Raw genomic sequence first — 19,110 nt, 5'->3', positions numbered from 1 at the left:
AAAAAGAGACATTATGAAAATTTCACCATCATTTCTAAGTTGAACTATTTTACAATTTATAGCACAGTTGCAACAATAAAAAATATGAAACAGCTAAATGACAATTATCTACGATTTTATAATATTACCCCATCAAAACTACGTTGGGGGAGTATATGCAAATTAGGTTCTCAGTCATGGGGATGGAGTGGATAAAAACTCCATCTTTCTTTTCCATGCTCCATATATTATTACATATGACTTTAAATTTCTTTTTTTAAGAATTGGAATGGTAGTTAACAAGAAGTTAAGAATGTTCAATTATCAATGCACGACGAACAACACACAACGACGGACGCAAACCAATTGCAATGGGTACTCAGGTGACAATTCTTTTTTTATTTCTGCGACATGTATTTTGTGTAACTGTGCAGCCGACTACAGGTATGGTACATATTGATCAAGAACAGAAGAAAGTTCACTCCTTTCCACTGAAACTAGAGTGTTCCAACAATCATCTTGCCCGTAGGTGCTTCAACATAAAAGTATGGCTTCATCCAGAAGGATGGACAGTCACCAGACAAAACATCCTTGTACAACATAACAATCGATAGTTATTTGTTTGCATAAGTAGCTTCTTTTAATTATTTGCCACAGCAATATTGTTTTACAATATAACACTTTTACCAAACGTGCATATTTTAAAACATTTTTGTTCAGTAAGACTGGTTCTACAAAATAAGAAACAATTTGAAACAAACTATTGTAACATGCGAATCTTGAAACATAATTGTAAACATAATTTACACTCAAAATTGACATATTGTGTGTGAAGTGGATACGAATGGAAAGATTGAAAGAAATCAATGCATTATTAACAATCCTGTAACTGCACCATACAACATTGTCAGCACCCAAAGATTTTCTCTCTGTTACACTACATTAAATGTTGAATGTAGTGTAATGGAGAGAAAACCTGTGGGTTCCAACGATGGACAATGCATATAATCCTGGTTGATTTTGTCTCTTATACTCATATGCCACTAGATACAAACTCTACCTAAGCTATCCAATCATGGTAACTCAAGGGCACTAACTACTAAGTCATCATGAACCTGTATGTCTCTGAAACAAATGCCCCTGGATATAGCACATCCTCTGGTAGCAAATTCCTCATACATGTATTATTGTAAAGGCCATATATGTCATAAAGATTATACCCTCTGGCTGTCAAAACCTTCCCACTTAGATCAAAAGTTGAAAAGCAATATTAATTTTTTGATTGAATAGATCACTGTCAAGGTCAAATGTGAATGTGGTACTGCCTGAAAAACCTTGCATCAAGGATACAACCACTAAATGTCACTGTATTCATTGTTCAAAGTTTTCAATGAGTGGAGGTCAAGGTGATAGTTGTCAAATGTGGCACCACCTGAAAGCAATATTGAAATTTTAGACAAGTGGGTCAATGGTCATTGACAGGTCAAGGGGTCATCAAACAATATGGCATTATCTGAAAGGCTTTGCTACAGGGAGTTTTCCCACTGCATGATTACACAAATCTGTTTTGCGGTTCATCCAATGCAAAAGTTCAGCCAAGGGAAGCAACTATTTGGTACCCAGAAATAGCATATTTATATCATAATGGTGCATGTAAGTTTTGCATCAATTTCACAGTATAGACAAAGTAAGTGAAATTAAACTATGACAGTACTTTAGTACTGATTGCTTATGTTAACAATCCCCTGATCAAATTAGCATAAAATCAGAACACATTTACACATCCATACATTAAATAATAAACAATCTATATATGAATAGTGGAAGAAAATAAGCCAGGCAACAGAGATTCAGATCTAAAAACAAGTGTCACACGTATATCACAGGAACAAGGACGGTATCACTGCAGCATAAAAGTGTAACTACTGGAAATATATTTATACATAATCAAAAAGAATATATCAACAATTACAAGTAAAATACAGTGAACCAATGCCATGTAGTTATCCTCAATGCTAAGATTTCCATTAGTTCTAATACTGATGCTTAAAACAAATACATTTTAAAATACTGAGTACCCTTGATTATAATACACAACTATTGTACATGCTACATCATGATGTACAACTCCAACAAGCAAAAGTGCATGTATGTTTAGAAAATCACCAATGAATGATACGTACATGATTTCAATGTTGTTTTTAATTCAATAATGAAAAAGACTAGTCATATTTTCTACATCAAACAACAAATGTTTGTAAAATATCCCCCTCCATGCCCTCCTAAAACTAGGGTTCTTTGGCATTGCTTATTAGTCTCAACAGCAAATGCTTCCTTGAAAGCAGAGAGCCCAGTGACTTAAAATATCAATATCTACTAGTCATGGCCTACTATGAAATTAAGCATTTATCATGTGTACAATTCAAACTTTAGCAATCATTCTAAAACAATAGGTCTATGTATGTTGTAAGTAAACTTTGACCTCTCTCCATCAAAATCAGTAGGGATCATCAACTAGTCATGATCAGTTTGCGCAGAAAGCAATTGGTATATGCAAAGTAGAAATCAAGACCATTGATGTAAAAATCAGCCAACCTGCTCACGAAATTTGAAGAAATTCAAAAGTAAAGAATTCTAGAGTTATAAGTTCGAGAATAATCAGTGTGTGCATACTTGAAAGCTCTTTGCCCACTGACCTTTTGACCCATGAATCAAAAAGAGTAATAAAGGTCATAAACCAATCTGCCTACAAAGTTTGATGGCTATCAAAGGGTCAGCTCTAGTGACCAAAAGGTGTATCTTAGCAATATTATGCCCCTCTCCTCATTTAAGGAGGGAAGTGAAAGGAGGGATATTGACAAAAAAGACTAAAAGTCTCGCATTAAAGCAAGTTACACATAAAATGATAATATTAAAGAGAACAATTGAGCAAAGTATAATTTTGGTTCATTGATAAATGACACAAAATTAGAATACTAGTACATCATAAAATGTTATACTAGTAATCTAAATTGCAATCCATCCTTTGAACACAGAAACTAACTCTAGTGGATGGCAATGTGTGTACAATTTATGGACATGTAAATGGCAACCAATGGGAAATGTGTTCATGTAGGGTTGATGACGTCATTTTTCCGAACATGGCGACTTAGATCCAAGTTTCCAAATTCAAAACTCATAGTAAGTGGCTGCCTCCGCCTCCCGACAGGTGCTGAGGCAATCTTGTCATTGAACGTGAAAGGGGTAACATTCTCTGAAGGTCTGCAATGAAAATATTTTAGTAAATCTAATGAATCACAATAACTTACAAAATATTAGCATTAATTGTAATTTCAAAAGCAGTCTGATTTTCAGACAAACAAATTCCATTTATATTCATTTCATCTTTTTCAATTTAAATTTTCAGAAAGATATATTTCAAAAAGTACATGGGTACATTATTTTTATAAGAGGTAATCACAAGTATGACAGAGTTTTATTCAAATGAACATTAAACTTGGAAACACATTTTATAAAGACAAAATATATATGTTGTTAACACTGCAAAAGCAGACACAATACAATATTGACAGCATTATAAATGATATGCAGATATCAAGGAAAAAATCAACCACACAACAAAATGTGTTTGTGAAACACAATGCCCCTCAAGTGAGATAATTTAATTGGAATGAAAAATTGACCTTGAAAAATGACCTTAAACTTTATAAATCCCATAGCAATGACCTTGACTTTTCAGTCCATGAAGGGGCATTTGCTATAATTTTGTCATCAAAAATTGAATTCAATGAAAATTGCTCTATTAATTATATATTTCAGTAATTACACCAGTATTTAATTATTTCAAACACTTTTTAACCTCAAAGCAGGCACATGAATATGTAATTTTGATATTAGATAATTATTGTCTTGCAAGCCAATAATTCTTCCTTATATATTTCTTTGCACTAAAATTGGTTATCTAATGTAGTTTTATTGATATGTATTCCTTTGTCATTGAGATATTTTGAGAGAGAGAAAATGGTTGCCATTACTTTCACAGCTAATGCCCCTTTAAGTTTCTGTCTTGTACAGTTGAAAAGTTGTGACCAAAATCAAAATTGCAGACAAAGAGAAAGACAGACAGACAAACACAAAATGCCCCCTGAACTTTGTTGTCAGGAACATAAAATTTGCATGTGATATTTATGATTCAAAAACAATGAAATGTAGCAAATTAACATTCAAAGCCAATATCAGTGTCCCTACAAAAAAAACCCAAAAAAAACCCTGCTTCCAAATTCTGACCTTCTACCAGATTGCTCATAGAACCTTATATCCCTTGAAATGACCACACAATTTTTACCACTGGTGTAATATGTATCCCCAACACGTATCAAACAAGTGCAAGAGCGACCATATCCTAGAGGGCCTTGCCTTATCAAAAAGATCAAAGTTTATCATTTGGTACAAAGTGGAAATAATTTTCATATAGCTTAAAGAATAATGTAAAAATTAACCATTACAGTATTAGGAAAAGCTATGAAAAATTCTTCCACTTTGTTTTCTCCCCTGAAATTTCACTTCTACCTGTCGAACAGCCTATGAGAACTGTAAAATGAACAATATGTTTTAAGCAGATACTAAGGTTTCTTTGATGCTGTAGAATATCATAAGAATTCTGAAATTTAACTACAAAAATGCAGAAAATTTACGACAAAACTGCAGACTTTTTAGAAAATCTAAATGGCTGCTTCTTGAAATTTAGCTCTGTTATTGTACAGATTATTTCTTCAACAAAACAAGAAAGTGTTAAGTTGGGGGTTAAAACTGAACTGCACAAAAATGAACCTTTTCTGTTTGACACTGCTCCCAGGTCTACACTGAGAGAGGCCTTCTTAAGGGCAACACTTAATGATGTACCAAAAATATCAGGAAGTCTGAAAATGTACAACAAACTCTGTGAAACCTTCGTATATTACGATTTCATTGTGAAGAAACAATCTCATGATGCATGTACATGTAGGTTGCCCTAATGGGACTTGTGTTTTTATATTGTGTACTAAGAGTATTTAAATTCTTCATCACAGAAAATGTTTAATTAGCACGATACAGTGAGATACCAGGCTACATCCTTTTTTTGTTGTGTTAATGCCTAATGTGACAAGGGATCTTCATTTATGGGTTCATATCCGAAAGACCCAACACTTTTAATTCCCAATGCTGGTTACTTTGTGAAGGAAGATCAGTCATTACTGTGCCTATTTCAAACTTTTTATGACACTGCAATCAAACCAAAGACCTCCCTGTTGCACAGTGAGTGCCATAACCATTTGGATACTGTAGCCAGTATGTGTAAAGTATAAACTTATACAATTCCTGCAGTACAAAGGTGTGGTTCATTCCATAATTCTTCTCGTGGAGATTCGGGTTAGAATAGATCCTCAGTACCCCCTTGCTTGTCGTAAGAGGCGACTAAATGAGGCGGTCCTTCGGATGAGACGGAAAAAAACGAGGTCCCGTGTCAGCAGGTGTGGCATGATAAAGATCCCTCCCTGCTCAATGGCCATAAGCGCCGAGCATAGGCCGAAATTTTGCAGCCCTTCACCGGCATATGAGTGAAATATTCTCAAGAGGGACGTAAAACAATATTCAATCAATCAATCATTCCATAATTCTAATCTGTGACTTTGATAATTTTTCTGTGACCTTGGTTGAGGAACATCCTAAGGTTATGAACCCCCTTTATCAAGTATTAATGTCTGAAGTTTCTGGTTTACACAAGAATTTCATTTTTTTTTTGTTCCAACAGTGACCGTGTCCTTGTCAAAATAACATTGTGCCAAAACCATATACACTGTACATATAAAACCTTGTACACACTGACAACATAATCAAAGTTGGTTTTAAGGTAACTTTTGTCACATCCTAGGATTTTGTAAATCTTTAATTATAGATATTGAACACGATAGAAATATATCTTTTGTAGGAATTTTATTCACAGGGTACAATAAAATATTTGGTAGACTATTTGATACTAATTCTTTTTAAAATTATTTTTTTAATAGATAATCCTTTACCAATATTACAAAACATGCTGTCAAGGGCAATAACTCCTATGCTGGTATTATTGTATGTATGGTATGGTATGTCTATTATACAATGATTTCCCTGATATCCATAACACACACACACATAAAGTAGCAGAGTATTTAAACGGTTAAACATAAAAAGTTGTTATTATAACCAGTTTTTATATAATTTCATTATGCTGGTTTACGAAAATATTAGATTTTCTGATGCTGACACCTACTTCTGTTCATGTTTAAAAAGGTGGCAACATATATACATTTTCTTTAATAATTGATAAAATTCACTATATAACTGAAAATTAATGCAGTTTTCTACTTGAACCCATGATAGTGCAAGTACGGAGTTACCATAAGCATGATTATCTTAAGTTTCTCTGTTGCCAATATAATGTTAAAGACAAGAATTTTATACTTTTTCTCTAGCTGACCTTTTACAATTGACCTTCATTAAACAATTCGACACATTTTACAGTCATGTGAAGTTTTGTGTCAAGTATGATCATCTAAACCTTTCTGTAAAATATTTTGGTCCATACAAGAATTTTATACTTTTCTTCTAGTGACCTTGACCTTGTACAATCAATCAAAGCCAAAGTACACTAGCAATGTCTTTGCCAAGTACAGTGTAACCTGTCTAATCTGAAATGCATTGGGAGACATTTTTTGTCAGAAAACACAGTGTGTCGGAATAAACAGTGTAGAAAACAATGAGAATGTGAATGAAAATAAGAGTTGTAATGCCTAGTGAAACGGATTTCACAGGTGTCAGATTAGGCAGTTTTCACTGTATAAACACTAACGCTTTAACTCCTTTACAAAGTAACATATGCCTCCTATATTTTCTCTCCGAACTTTCTGGGAGTAAAACACATGTAAAGTTCTATTAATGAATCACATTTGCTTACTGTATACTGAAAATGGTTAATCAGAATCATAACAGCCTCTAATAATCATGAAGAACTTTCTACGTAACATATAAGTATTATTCTATGTAAAATAATACAAAATCAAACAGATTATCCTAAAGAGTAATGCCTATGACTTACATTGATATAAAACATGTAGATCTGACCTTGGATTCAGCAAATGAATATTAGGTCAAGGTAACAACATATCCTTTCAGCTTGACAGTGAAAGTATCAGAGTACTACAACATACTTCATATTGTCTGTGAAAGAACAAACTTCCAACAGCTGTCTTTGTAAAAGCTTGAAAAGCCCATTATTAGAGAAACTTAACCATGGTCCAAAAGAAAAGCTTGTATACAATTACTACCACTTTCTTTTAATGAATCATTTTTATTTAAAAAAAAAAAGAAGGGTTTTTTGATGGGCTAATCTACATGTACCTCTTCTCTGAATTACATGTAGATTTTTGGGAAGCTTGTGTTTTTCACAGTAAATTTCACATGGGCTTTATTTTGTGAATTTCTAGTAAGAACATATCTGCAATGAAAGTATATTTCTGTTCTGACACCAGTACTACATATACCTTTCCCAATTCAATCATATAAATGCTTTTCAAATGACATGTTTATCCCAGTATAAATATTTTATGGCTTGGTTCAGTGTCAACACTGGGAACAGTATCAAGATCAAAAAAGAAATCTATGGAATTTCCAAAAATTCAATAGTAGGAATCTGAGTAACTACCATAGCTTGAATATTGTACCAAACTAATGGCACAATTAATTAAAGGATAAGTACATTATACACACATAAATATATTGTATTAAAAATAGAAAACTTATCTAATTTTTTAATATGTTTGCAAAAAACTACACTCTGATGGCATATATATAAGTAAACTAGAACTGTCCTAAATGGACTGATCATATACCTGATACATGAACTCCAAAAAAAGTCAATGGTGAAAGATGTGTTATACTTCTTTTAAAAGTTATGCATTGTGAAAGTGGAAACCAATTGTGACCCAGAGACCATTTTCCCATTTCATGGTCCAATTTTTTTGACCTTTTAAACTCAAAATCAATCTTAAGGAATCATCCTCATCTCATGATGAGTCTGTGTGAAGTATGGTGACTCCAAGTGAGAAGGAAAATGTCTGGAACATTTTCCTATATCAGAGTCCTCAGATGCACAGACTTTTTCATCCCAAAATTAGTAACTAAAAGATTACCCTTATCCCTTGGCAAATCTGTGTGTGGAGTATGGTGAGCTCAGTTAAGAAGGGAAATCACTAAAGACTCAGAAACCTGTCTGTGTATGAACAGGCAGACAACCTGATTCTTAGTGTACCCCGTAATGTTTTTGGGAGGGAGTACTGATAATTGAAGAGACAAGATATTAATATTTTACCCTCTTAAATATATGCTTCAAATATCATACTACAAAATAAGTTTACAACACAGTTAGGTAGGTTGACCTGTTATGTACACAAAAAAGATTGGCAGTGGTTGGTCACAAAATATGTGGTGTCACTATAATAAACAGCATATATACTGTACCTCCATGTCAACCAATCACTAGAGTTCTATAAAACATGGGATTTATCTGTAATGTCTATTTTGATTGGACCAAAGCTAATTCTTTAATGAAAGTTATTGCATAGAAACTACATATCATTTTGTGCTTTATAAATGAATAAAATAATAATAATCACATTACTTTATACTACATGTTCTGTATCATATGATTTTGGTGCCATGACCAGGATACAATGACTGACTTTTGATGAGGTTATTATTCATGACAATATGAACCTGATCAGGTAATGGTTGACTGAGGCCTTAAGCTTTTACAGGTCTGTATAGTCACAAATAGACCTTATCAAAAGCCAATAACTGTTTTATTAAATGATCAGGAATTTTACAACATTTTTCATGATATCTTTTTAATCCTTTCACAAATAAAAACATGTGCATTATAACACATTATAATAATTTTTTAGATGTCAAAACTTAGAAGCCATTAACAACATTGAATTTGACTTACTGATACACACTTTAATTGATTGGTCAATAAAACTGTCAGCAACTCTATGATTGGTTAGAGGGAAATCCCTAATAAACTTCCCAAAGTTAATATTGAGGCGACCTCACTCTAAGGTACACACAAGAAAAGATCGTCTGGACCAATCAGAGAGCATCAAAATTCCTGAACATTTAATACAAATCCATAACAACTATAACCACTACTTTCTGGATATGTATTGGAAAATGTTTAACAATTTGTTTATAGATCTACATGGTCTGCAATATACAAAAGAGTGGAATCAATGCTTTAAGTTAATCATAGAACTAAAAACTTCGTCTAAACAAATACGTATTAAAATGAAAAGGGAAGATAACCACATAAACAGATTTAAATGCTAAACTTAACTACCTGATCGCCGTAAAGTGCTGTGAAATACAGTGCATAAACTGTATATCTAGTAAATCAAATGTCAAAGAAAAAATGTGCCAGCACTCATAGGCAAATTTTGTGCATAACATTAATTTTAAAACTGATAAACTTTACATTTAGTAGTACATTGTACTCTCTGAGATATGAAGTCATTAAATGAAGAAAATTAAACTTTTAAAATGTGTAGCATTTTGTAGATATACTTACTTGGATCGTAAGATTCCACTGCGGGTCTTCACATTGGCTGAGTGCTTCTGCGATGTGTCCTCGGTAAGGTTGCTGTTGGTTCTTGCAAGAATTTCATCAAATTGCTTCCTGGGTAAACCTAAGAATTAAAAAAACAGATTCCATATATTAAAAAAATAATATTCATAAGCACCTAAGGAATGCAACAATTTATCTATTTCAAAAAATAGAGATGTTTCACTTGGCCCTTCATGAGACTTTAAACTTCAAGTTACTCAATCAAAGAATTGAATATCATCAACAAACCAGAAACTCCTAAATAGTTAAAAATATTTCATTTTAAGACTGTGAGTAACTATTACTTTACACATGCAAATGTGCACAATAGCCTACATTCCATTGTTTAAATATCCCCCACTACAGCTAGATTAACCAATTATAATCATTAAAAAAATTATGTGAACTACTTTTTGTATATAAATGATATTCTTATATACTTACATCTAATTTGGAAGATAATTAATGAAGAAATTAATGTACATATAAACACCATCCACACAGTTTTAAGTTAATTGTTTAATACTATCATGTATACATAAAGTATGCAAAGATTTATTAATTAAATCATTTCAATATCAGTTTAGGGGTACAATATAGTTTACTCCAGTAAGTATTACAACACAATCTTAAGCTGAAGGCCATATGGGTTACATTTCAATACACCCTTGGTCTGAAGGAACCCTGTGTTATATTTCAATATATTTACATTTTCAATTTCTTGCCTTTGATATTTTTACAAATAGTAATGATAGCCATTTCCTTATGAATGCAATGTAGTTGTTAAAAATGCAATTCATGTGTGAATCTTGATAAATATAGCATATATTTATTTTACAGCTCAAAATTCTGACAGATTTAAATATAAACAAGATGTGTTTGTGAAACAAATGCCCCCAATAATGGTCAATTCCAAAGATGGCGAAGGTCACAAGGACAAATATCTTAATGGTACCTGTAGAAAGATCTTGTCACAAGAAATGCTCATGTTGAATATGAAAGCTCTAATATTTACCATTTAGAAGTTATGACCAATGTAAATTTTTTAAAAGCAGGTCAAATGTCAAGGTCAAAAGGTTTAGTACCTATGGATAGGTCTTCTCACAAGGAATACTCATGTGAAATATCAAAGCTCTAGCACTTACTGTTCAAAAGTTATTAGCAAGGTTAAAGTTTTCAAAAAGTAGGTCAAACTCCAAGGTCAAGGTCACCGAGTAAAAAATGTTGGTACCCACGGAAAGGTCTTGTCACAAGGAATACTCATATGAAATATCAAAGCTCTAGTACTTACTATTAAAAAGTTATTAGCAAGGTTAAAGTTTCAGACAGAATGACAGACAGGACAAAAACAATATGCCCCCCGATCTTCGATCTCGGGGGCATAAAAATAAATTCATACTCTGAAAATACATGAGGGTATGAACTGCAATGCTTCATGCCAACATACTTTTCATGAAGCGCTAGTTAATGTGCTTCATGAGGTATGCTAGCATGAAATGTTGCAGTGCATATCCTCACGTATTTTCAAAATTGAAATTTATTTCTTAAATATCCTATGGCTGAGGGCATATGAGAACTATCCCTGGGCTGTATTTCAATACAACCTTTGCCCTCATTGTGTTTCGAAACATTAATGATGGGTAAATTCCATCCCACTCTGATTAATTTTACCTATCTCATCTACATCAGGAGTTTGTTTACTATGAAACAGATCAAGCATTGTGACATCATGTATTATTTACACCTGCTCAAGTTCAGCTAGAGGGATATTATTAGTATTCAAGTTTAATCAGGTGTTTACAGGAATTTAACACAAGTTTAATTAAGTTGACGGGTGTATTAAAATACAGTCCGTGGTAAATCCCAATACACTCCTGATTAGACCTAGATAACAAATTCATTTCCTTTGTAACTAAATAACACATTGATTTTCTGTATGTAACAGTCAGAAATGTAACAAAGTCACAGAAAAATCATATATTACGTGTCTGTGATGTTATTGTACCCATGTGTCTGTACTTTGTAAATAACATTGTGATATGTCATATATTGTTTTTTGTTACGCTCAGTTTCACTCAAAGTATGCCAGATTGCTAGTCAATCAGAATGCATCAATATTCTAATTAAGTAGGAAATGAGTTTATTAGTTAACCTGGCTTAAAAGTATCAATCAGAATCTAGTTACATAGGAAATGATATCATCTATACAGGCTCTTACACATACACCTTCATTAAATTAACAAAGTGCTAGTAGATGAAACCAATTTAGATACTATTGTTGCACTACTAAAATTATAACATTTCCTTAGATCAAAGAAGACCATTATAGGATAATTAAATGCACACAGATATTGCAACATATACTTCAAAAGTGACACATGTAAATAGTAGGTTTATTCCTTTCTAACCAAACTTCTAATAAAAGTTAGAAATATGTTACCAACACAAAAAGCTTGTTTGTTTAAAGTATATATACCTTGGCAAAATAATTAAAACTATCAGCCCCAATGTCATGTAATAATATCACCTTTTGGCCCTTTGACTCAGTGTTACAACTATATTCACAAAATTTATGCCAAACACACATTTTCCTTTGAGGTATTATCATGATTATCATCATATTATATATTTTCTAAATTGACAAAAAATTTCAACATAAAAATAACAAATTATCAACACTAAATGAATTGATTTTCTTCATGATGAATGAATTGTTTGTTAAAAAGTTTTTATGCCAAAACTTGACAATGCTGAACACAGATATCAAATCCATTTAATTCAGGCAATAGTCATTTTCTTTGCTTTCCATTAAGGAGGAATAACACACTTTTGAGAAAAGTATAAGACATATGTGGCATTAGAAATATAAAATTTACCTATGTACAAATCTTAGTTGTAGTGTAAATTCATTAAGGAGGAATACTACACCAGAAAAATTTGATATGGATGAAAAGTGGTGGAAATGTGCAACTATATTTAGAAATTGAAAACTTTCAGATTTACTTTATTTTATAGTCAAAAAATGCAGGCAGTTTTAGTAGAATACAATCTGGAGGAAAAAAACACCACTGCTGGATTCAAACCTGTCATCTACAGTTCAGCAGTCAACGTGCTAACCTGGTACTGAACTGTACTCAGCTAGGTAATGATATTTGAAATGAATAGACAAATATTGCTGATATTTATATTTTCATTCATGTTTTAAAAGGAAGTCAGCCATTATGATGATGTAGAGTACCTCCTTAAGAATAAAATTGAAAACCTCTGTCAGACTGAAGCTCACAATCCAAAGATTGTCACCAAAACTGCTTAATCCACTGAGGTAAAAAAAATTATTAAAAAGGATGAAAGAATATAAAATGGCATCTGATTTTATTTTTGCATCTGTGGCATACTTCTGTTTGAAAAACTGTGACAATGTGTTATTCCCCCTTCACTGCTGTCTTTGGGCTAATCCCTTGGAAAACGGTTATAGTTCATTCTACAGAGTAAAAAGAATGACCATTGGCCAAATCAAACAATCTGATAACTTTAAACAATTCACAAATCCTTAAAAAGTCAGAAATCATTCCTATTTCACATATCAATATAAATTATTAAAAGTCTACCTACATATAAAGTTGTACTACAAATTATACACTTTCATGCATTTCTCACCTTTCATCATAAGTCCTGAAAACAATGTACTAATTATACTACAAGTACATGTACTGTAATATCATCAACATTTACAGTTTATAAAATAAGAGTGGGCCTTTTGGGACAAATACATGTATTGCCATATCCAAACAGAAATATATTATTTTGCCGTCTTTTGAGGATAATGAATACAGTGTTTCTTATCAACCATGAAAGTTACCAAGTTCAATGTCATGAGAAAAGTGGGTGGTGTTAAATTTTACAATACATGTAATTATACAAGGAATATTTAATAAAAACACAATTAAATTTGGGAATGGGGTGAAAATGCCAAAGTAACCAGAAATTGAAAAAATTTGGGGCGTTGCCTTCTAATTGCTTTTTTTTTTCTAGCTACACATGTATAAATGTTACACTGTTTTCAACCCTGTTTTCTTTTCCATTTTCATGAATTATTATGAATATATATAAATATGTGTCTCTGATGTTTAGGTTCATTTGCCAATCTGACAATTTAAACTTATTCACTAAATTAAGAATCAATGTCAATATGTTAATATCAATTCTCTTTTAGTCAAATATCAGTTGAGGATTTGGTGTGATGTTTAAAAGGCTACTTATTATCCAGGCAGCCAAAGAAAATTACCAAACACATATGATGTTTAAAAATTAAAAGGTTACTTATTATCAAGGTAGCCAAAGAAAATTATCAAGGACATATCCATTTACCGATGTTTTGTTGGTGATAAATCTGTTATTTCACTGTATCGTTTTTACTTTCTCAATAAAACCACTGTCATCAAGTGATCTTTCAACTTAACATAAAGACCTATGATGATGAAAGTTGAACAATAAAGTATAAATACAAGGAATAATTAAATGTCTAGTTTATTAAGGGGATGTAAAAAAAAAAAAAAAAAAAAATGGAGTGAAATGGGGTAATATTTCATTAAATATGCAGAAATCACCCTCTTTGCCTCCCTTTTTTTGTGTGTGTTATCTATAATACAAAATATCAAGCATTTAATTTCATATATCTATATTTTACATTTTGATAGTTATAAGTAAAGGTTTTTTGTTTATTATTTACAGTTTTATCAGACAGTGTAATTACTGACAAAACATTGGTAAAATGTAAACATATAGCAGATGTAGTTGAGCTACAAATTGAATATGCAGATCTTGATTTGTATTTTTCAACTATTTGTAAAGGATTGAAACATATAGATCTTCATCATTTTGTGGAAACCATCCAATATTCATTGATGCATGTATCCTATTTAGAATATTGTCTTGATCTGTTGATTAACTACATCTTCAGACTAAAACAGAGTAGTGAAACAGGGACTAACTTACTACATAAAATACATGCATATACAGGATTATCATTATATATTTTCATTTAATCTATCTTCTAATAATCATTACTAATCTCCTTTTCAATGTAACTATTCTCATGCAAATCTAATCAATTCTCCATAATATAAAAACCAAAGAAAAGTCCATATATGTTGTACATACTATTTAAAATTTCTTACATATATGTATCAAATTGAATTCTTTACCTTTCAGGGGGGTTTTCCAGCTTGATTAAGTGCATGTGCCCTCATTATTGAATAAAGTCACTTTCAATCCAGAAGTCATGTTAATTGTGATTTTTCACTTAAATTGTGACACTAGGGGCAATATTTTACTTCACATATTAGTATGTGATGAATTAATTTTCAATCTGAAGAATAAACTGGCCCAGATGACTGTCAGATCCTTCTCATATTTTGACCAGTATGATACATTTGTGACAAAGAAATTTTACCTTTACGGTTTTGAAATACTACATAAACATAATTGAATTATACTCATCCAGCATTTCAAAAAAAGTACCTGGTGAATTCATTTCTGGATTTACAATTTATTTTCAATACAATTTTTTTTTCATAAATCTAAACTACTATAATGATATATTACTGCCATAAAGTATATATGTATTCCTATAAAACTATCACATGTACTTTGGCCTAACATACAAGTTGAGACAGGCATATAGGAGATAGGGATAGTGGGTAATATGTTTGACTAGCCACAAGCATAAAGGGATACCTGTTTTAAATGCAGATTATTATCTGTAAATATAGGTGGACACATTATGCACTTTCAGTCAGCAATTTACAACTTCATGCAAGACATTCATACTTTTTCTGCAAAAGTAATCTCCTTTGAACTTACCTGGCATCATATATCCTGGGATCTTGTTCGGGGGACGTGGATAATCCTTAACAGGGGGTAACTCCCGTAATAATGCACCTGTAACAAGTGATAAAGTGAAATATTCAAAGACATGTGGAAGATAATTAAATGTCTTAGATAGAGGTTGCAATATTTCTTAATCACCATTATTTTAGACAGTGTTTTGTCTGTCATTCTACCATGTTTTCCTGTTTTATGTTTCCAATAAACCTCTTGATATCAGAAAACCAGTTGCACCAAGGGGTTTGTTACAGAATCCATACCTTGGCATCATTTGTATTGGATGTAATGTCTCTCGAAGAACTACAATTTGTATGTGCTACAGACATCATTCTAGTAGAGCAGAAATAACTATCTTGTTGTTGGAATTTTGGGGACTCAATTCTTATTTTTCAACAAAATCTCTCAATCTCAGGGGATATTCTCCATCAAATTTCTCCTACATGTTCTCTATTTCTTCAGTAACTGGCACTCGATTCTTACCATCTCCAAATTCTGCACTCCCTTTCCTTATGTTTTCCTCTCTACGCTTTTTCTGCACTTCTCTGGCATCATGCCAATTGTGCAAGAATCGCCTGGAGGTCTCACTAATTTCTTTTCCATCCAGTATATCTGGTAATAAAATATATTGGTATTCATGTATGGCATTTAAGTATTGCTTAAATGATGCATGAAAGTGTTATCATTATGTTTGGCAAAATCTGCACATACATCTAAATTACTGGATACATACTATATGCAATATATCTTATGTATATAATGTAACTAGTATATGCTACAGATTTCATGATACATCCAAAAACATATGTGTATATAAGTTATTATACATGTTATATCATACTACAAGCAAAATGGAGTTTTACTAATCAACACTTATGACCCAATGCTCTCCACCTTTCATAATCAACTGATACTGTAGGAAAAGTAAATTAAAAGGTACCTTAATATAAATCAAAATCAACAGAACCAAAAAAGTTAACTAGTCATTTAAGAACATGCAAATATAATTCAAAGACCATAAAACTTCTCTCACTGACGATCTAAATGACTAGAAGTGGCATGTAAAATATTACATAACTGAGATTGTTTTCAATTGCAGATACTTTTGAGTTGTCATGCAATCATCTCAAATTCCAATTATGTTCAATATCCTTGACCTTGGATAAAATGACATCAATAACAGGGGGTCCATCCTCACATGATGTGATTTTAAGTCAAAGTTTAATTTCATTTGGCTATTTAATGTGTCTTCCAGATAGTAAAACTTTTCAGAAATTTCAGTAGATTTTTTACAAAATTGTCCTTGACCAAACATACTTCTCCATCAATACAGGTCTGGTTTCAATTACTTAGAGGGTTTTTCAGTTATCATTAGGAGATGTTGTTCAGTCTGTTTCAAGTCAATGTTCAGTGATTTTGTCATTGATTTAGTGACCTGAAACACATCATGATAAAACTATTGAGATGCAGCGACACAGAGAAATTCAGGAGAATTCCAATGACGATCACAGTACAGGGAAATCACTTAAATTCAGGGGGTGGGCGCGTATGGATTGTCAAGATTTACAGTGGTATGTATTATTTTGTGGATATGGTGTCTGTACATTGAAACATATAATTGTAAGTTTCAATATGGTTTGAAATTCATGGGAATGATGTCAAGATGAAATCCACAAAATTTAGGCCAACATGATATTTATTATGCTTCCACTTTAATCTAAAATTCGTAATATGCATATCAAGTTATTCAGGATTAGGAACTAACCCAAATTTTTTGCCATTACAATGACTCGGTCTCTGTATTTTGCCTTGTGACAGAAGGGATTCCCCAACAGGTCTAATCTCCACAATCTGAACATGCCTCCAATGACATGAGCTAGCTCTTTCATATCCGTCAGTAAATTGTCATTTGCATGTAACTGATACAAATTGCGTAAGCATTCAATGTCTCTAATACTGTCCAAGTTATTTCCAGCAATATTTAGCACTTGCACTGAACTCTGTAAAGAGAAATGTAAAGCAATAAAATACAAAACTGTATCAGATAAAGCAAATTCCATATTACGTTAGAGAGGAAAGCAGGAGAAAAGGTGCTCCTATTACATGCTTAATTTACTTTTAATATACACATAAAGTTCATATCTAAAAAATCAAAGATAGTTAATTCTTCTCTGTTAGTTAATTTTCATATGCATAATATAACGAAAAATAAATTTTTGAAGAGACCAAAGAATAACAATCAGAGTCCCTCTCTCGTCAATGTTATTCTAGTACTATTTACAGATATGGCTCGCAATGTCCGTGGATCAAACAGAAGTTTCTCTCCTGGGGGCATCCTCTGGTTCTCAATGTGTAATTCCTGGAGGTTTTCCAGTTTATCTAAACCCTCAATCACTGTGATACAGTTACCTCCTAGGTATCTGGATTGAAGACAAAGGCAGGAATTATACGAATATACAGACAAATTAAACTGTAAATATTTTTCTTTAAAAACAGAGAGCCTCCAACTTACAGTTTAGAAAGCCTGATGAGAGGTGAGAGGTGCTCTATCTTGTGAATGTCATTGTTTTGTAGGTATAACATGGTCAGATGCTGGTTATGATGTAGAGTTGGTATCTTCAACAACTGATTATCATACAAGTACAACACTGTCAAGTTTCTGCACATAGATAAATCTTCACCCTGAAATGTGTAAAAATATTTCATTTCCAAATAGTTTATAAATAAATGTTTTAATAATACTAAACAGTTAATATACATAGAACAAAGTTTAAAAGAATTGCATGTTACCACTTCATCAATGCATCTGTCTTCCAAATACAGATGAGTGAGGCGTTTTAAATACTGGTGCATAGATTCATCTCTTTTCTTCTTGGTGTACCCTGAGGTTCCCCTTGCAATTAGGTCTATCGTCAGTTTCACCATGTTGGGATCTTAATCATTGACAACTGTACTCATCATTGTAATTGTAGGTGTGCTCCTAGGATAGACTCCATACTTCTATTAGGGAGAAAATAAACTAGCTTCAACACGTACATTTATTTTTTCTTTCTGGTTACCAAGTCCAACGTATGTCAAAACTTGTCAGACGCATGACTAAATATTTACATAAATTTTTCCAATGTTTAATGTTGGTTGTAAAATGTGTTTACTCATTACTGTTTCATCGTATTTAATTTCTAACTAAAATCACTGACTCAAAAATTCCTTTGTCATATCATATTTTTTTTTATTAAACAACTTTAAAATGCTGAATTTAAAAAAAAAAGAAAAGAAAAGAAAAAAAAAAAGATGCTTTCCTTTATGATTTTTGACAGAAGAGCATAGTCACATGGTCTGTTGCTACGTCTCGTTGCTATCTGTTTTATTTGTGATCTATGAGTTAAGAACTTGTTTACGAAAGGTTTTCAAACGTTGATACACTAAAACATGTTCGATGTACTGAAATGAGGACATATATATTCATCAAAAAAGATAAACACTAACCTTTCCATAACTGCAAATTTTCCGACAAGCGTTTACATGATGAACTGAGTCCGCACCAACGGCGACTGGAATAAAAAATAATA

The 19,110-nt window shown here is 32.1% G+C and overlaps 1 protein-coding gene across 13 annotated transcripts; it reads right to left on the bottom strand.

Annotated features, from left to right (window-relative positions):
- Positions 1-596: 596 nt before the first annotated feature.
- LOC125669787 (protein phosphatase 1 regulatory subunit 42-like) lies at positions 597-19,110 on the bottom strand. Of its 13 annotated transcripts, none has more exons than XM_056163030.1 (12): positions 19,028-19,110; positions 18,332-18,541; positions 18,054-18,223; positions 17,823-17,961; positions 17,307-17,541; positions 16,025-16,153; positions 15,521-15,598; positions 13,316-13,330; positions 9,623-9,740; positions 4,810-4,898; positions 4,549-4,569; positions 597-3,240 (listed from the first exon to the last, which is right to left on the bottom strand). In XM_056163030.1, exons 2-12 carry the CDS (start codon positions 18,464-18,466, stop codon positions 3,155-3,157), a joined length of 1,215 nt encoding a protein of 404 aa, XP_056019005.1. In that variant the 5' UTR covers positions 18,467-18,541; positions 19,028-19,110; the 3' UTR covers positions 597-3,154. The 13 variants fall into 13 exon arrangements, with proteins under 13 accessions (XP_056019005.1, XP_048760509.2, XP_048760503.2 ...); XM_048904556.2 differs by lacking the exon at positions 4,810-4,898 and adding an exon at positions 8,518-8,543 and having other exon boundaries at positions 3,124-3,240; XM_048904554.2 differs by lacking the exons at positions 4,549-4,569; positions 4,810-4,898 and adding exons at positions 8,518-8,543; positions 9,395-9,411 and having other exon boundaries at positions 3,127-3,240.

This window comes from Ostrea edulis, chromosome 4, assembly GCF_947568905.1.
Source record: "Ostrea edulis chromosome 4, xbOstEdul1.1, whole genome shotgun sequence".
In the NCBI taxonomy this organism is placed as follows: domain Eukaryota; kingdom Metazoa; phylum Mollusca; class Bivalvia; order Ostreida; family Ostreidae; genus Ostrea; species Ostrea edulis.
The sequence above is the reverse complement of the archived record's forward strand: the minus strand, read 5'-3'. Positions and strand labels throughout refer to the sequence as shown.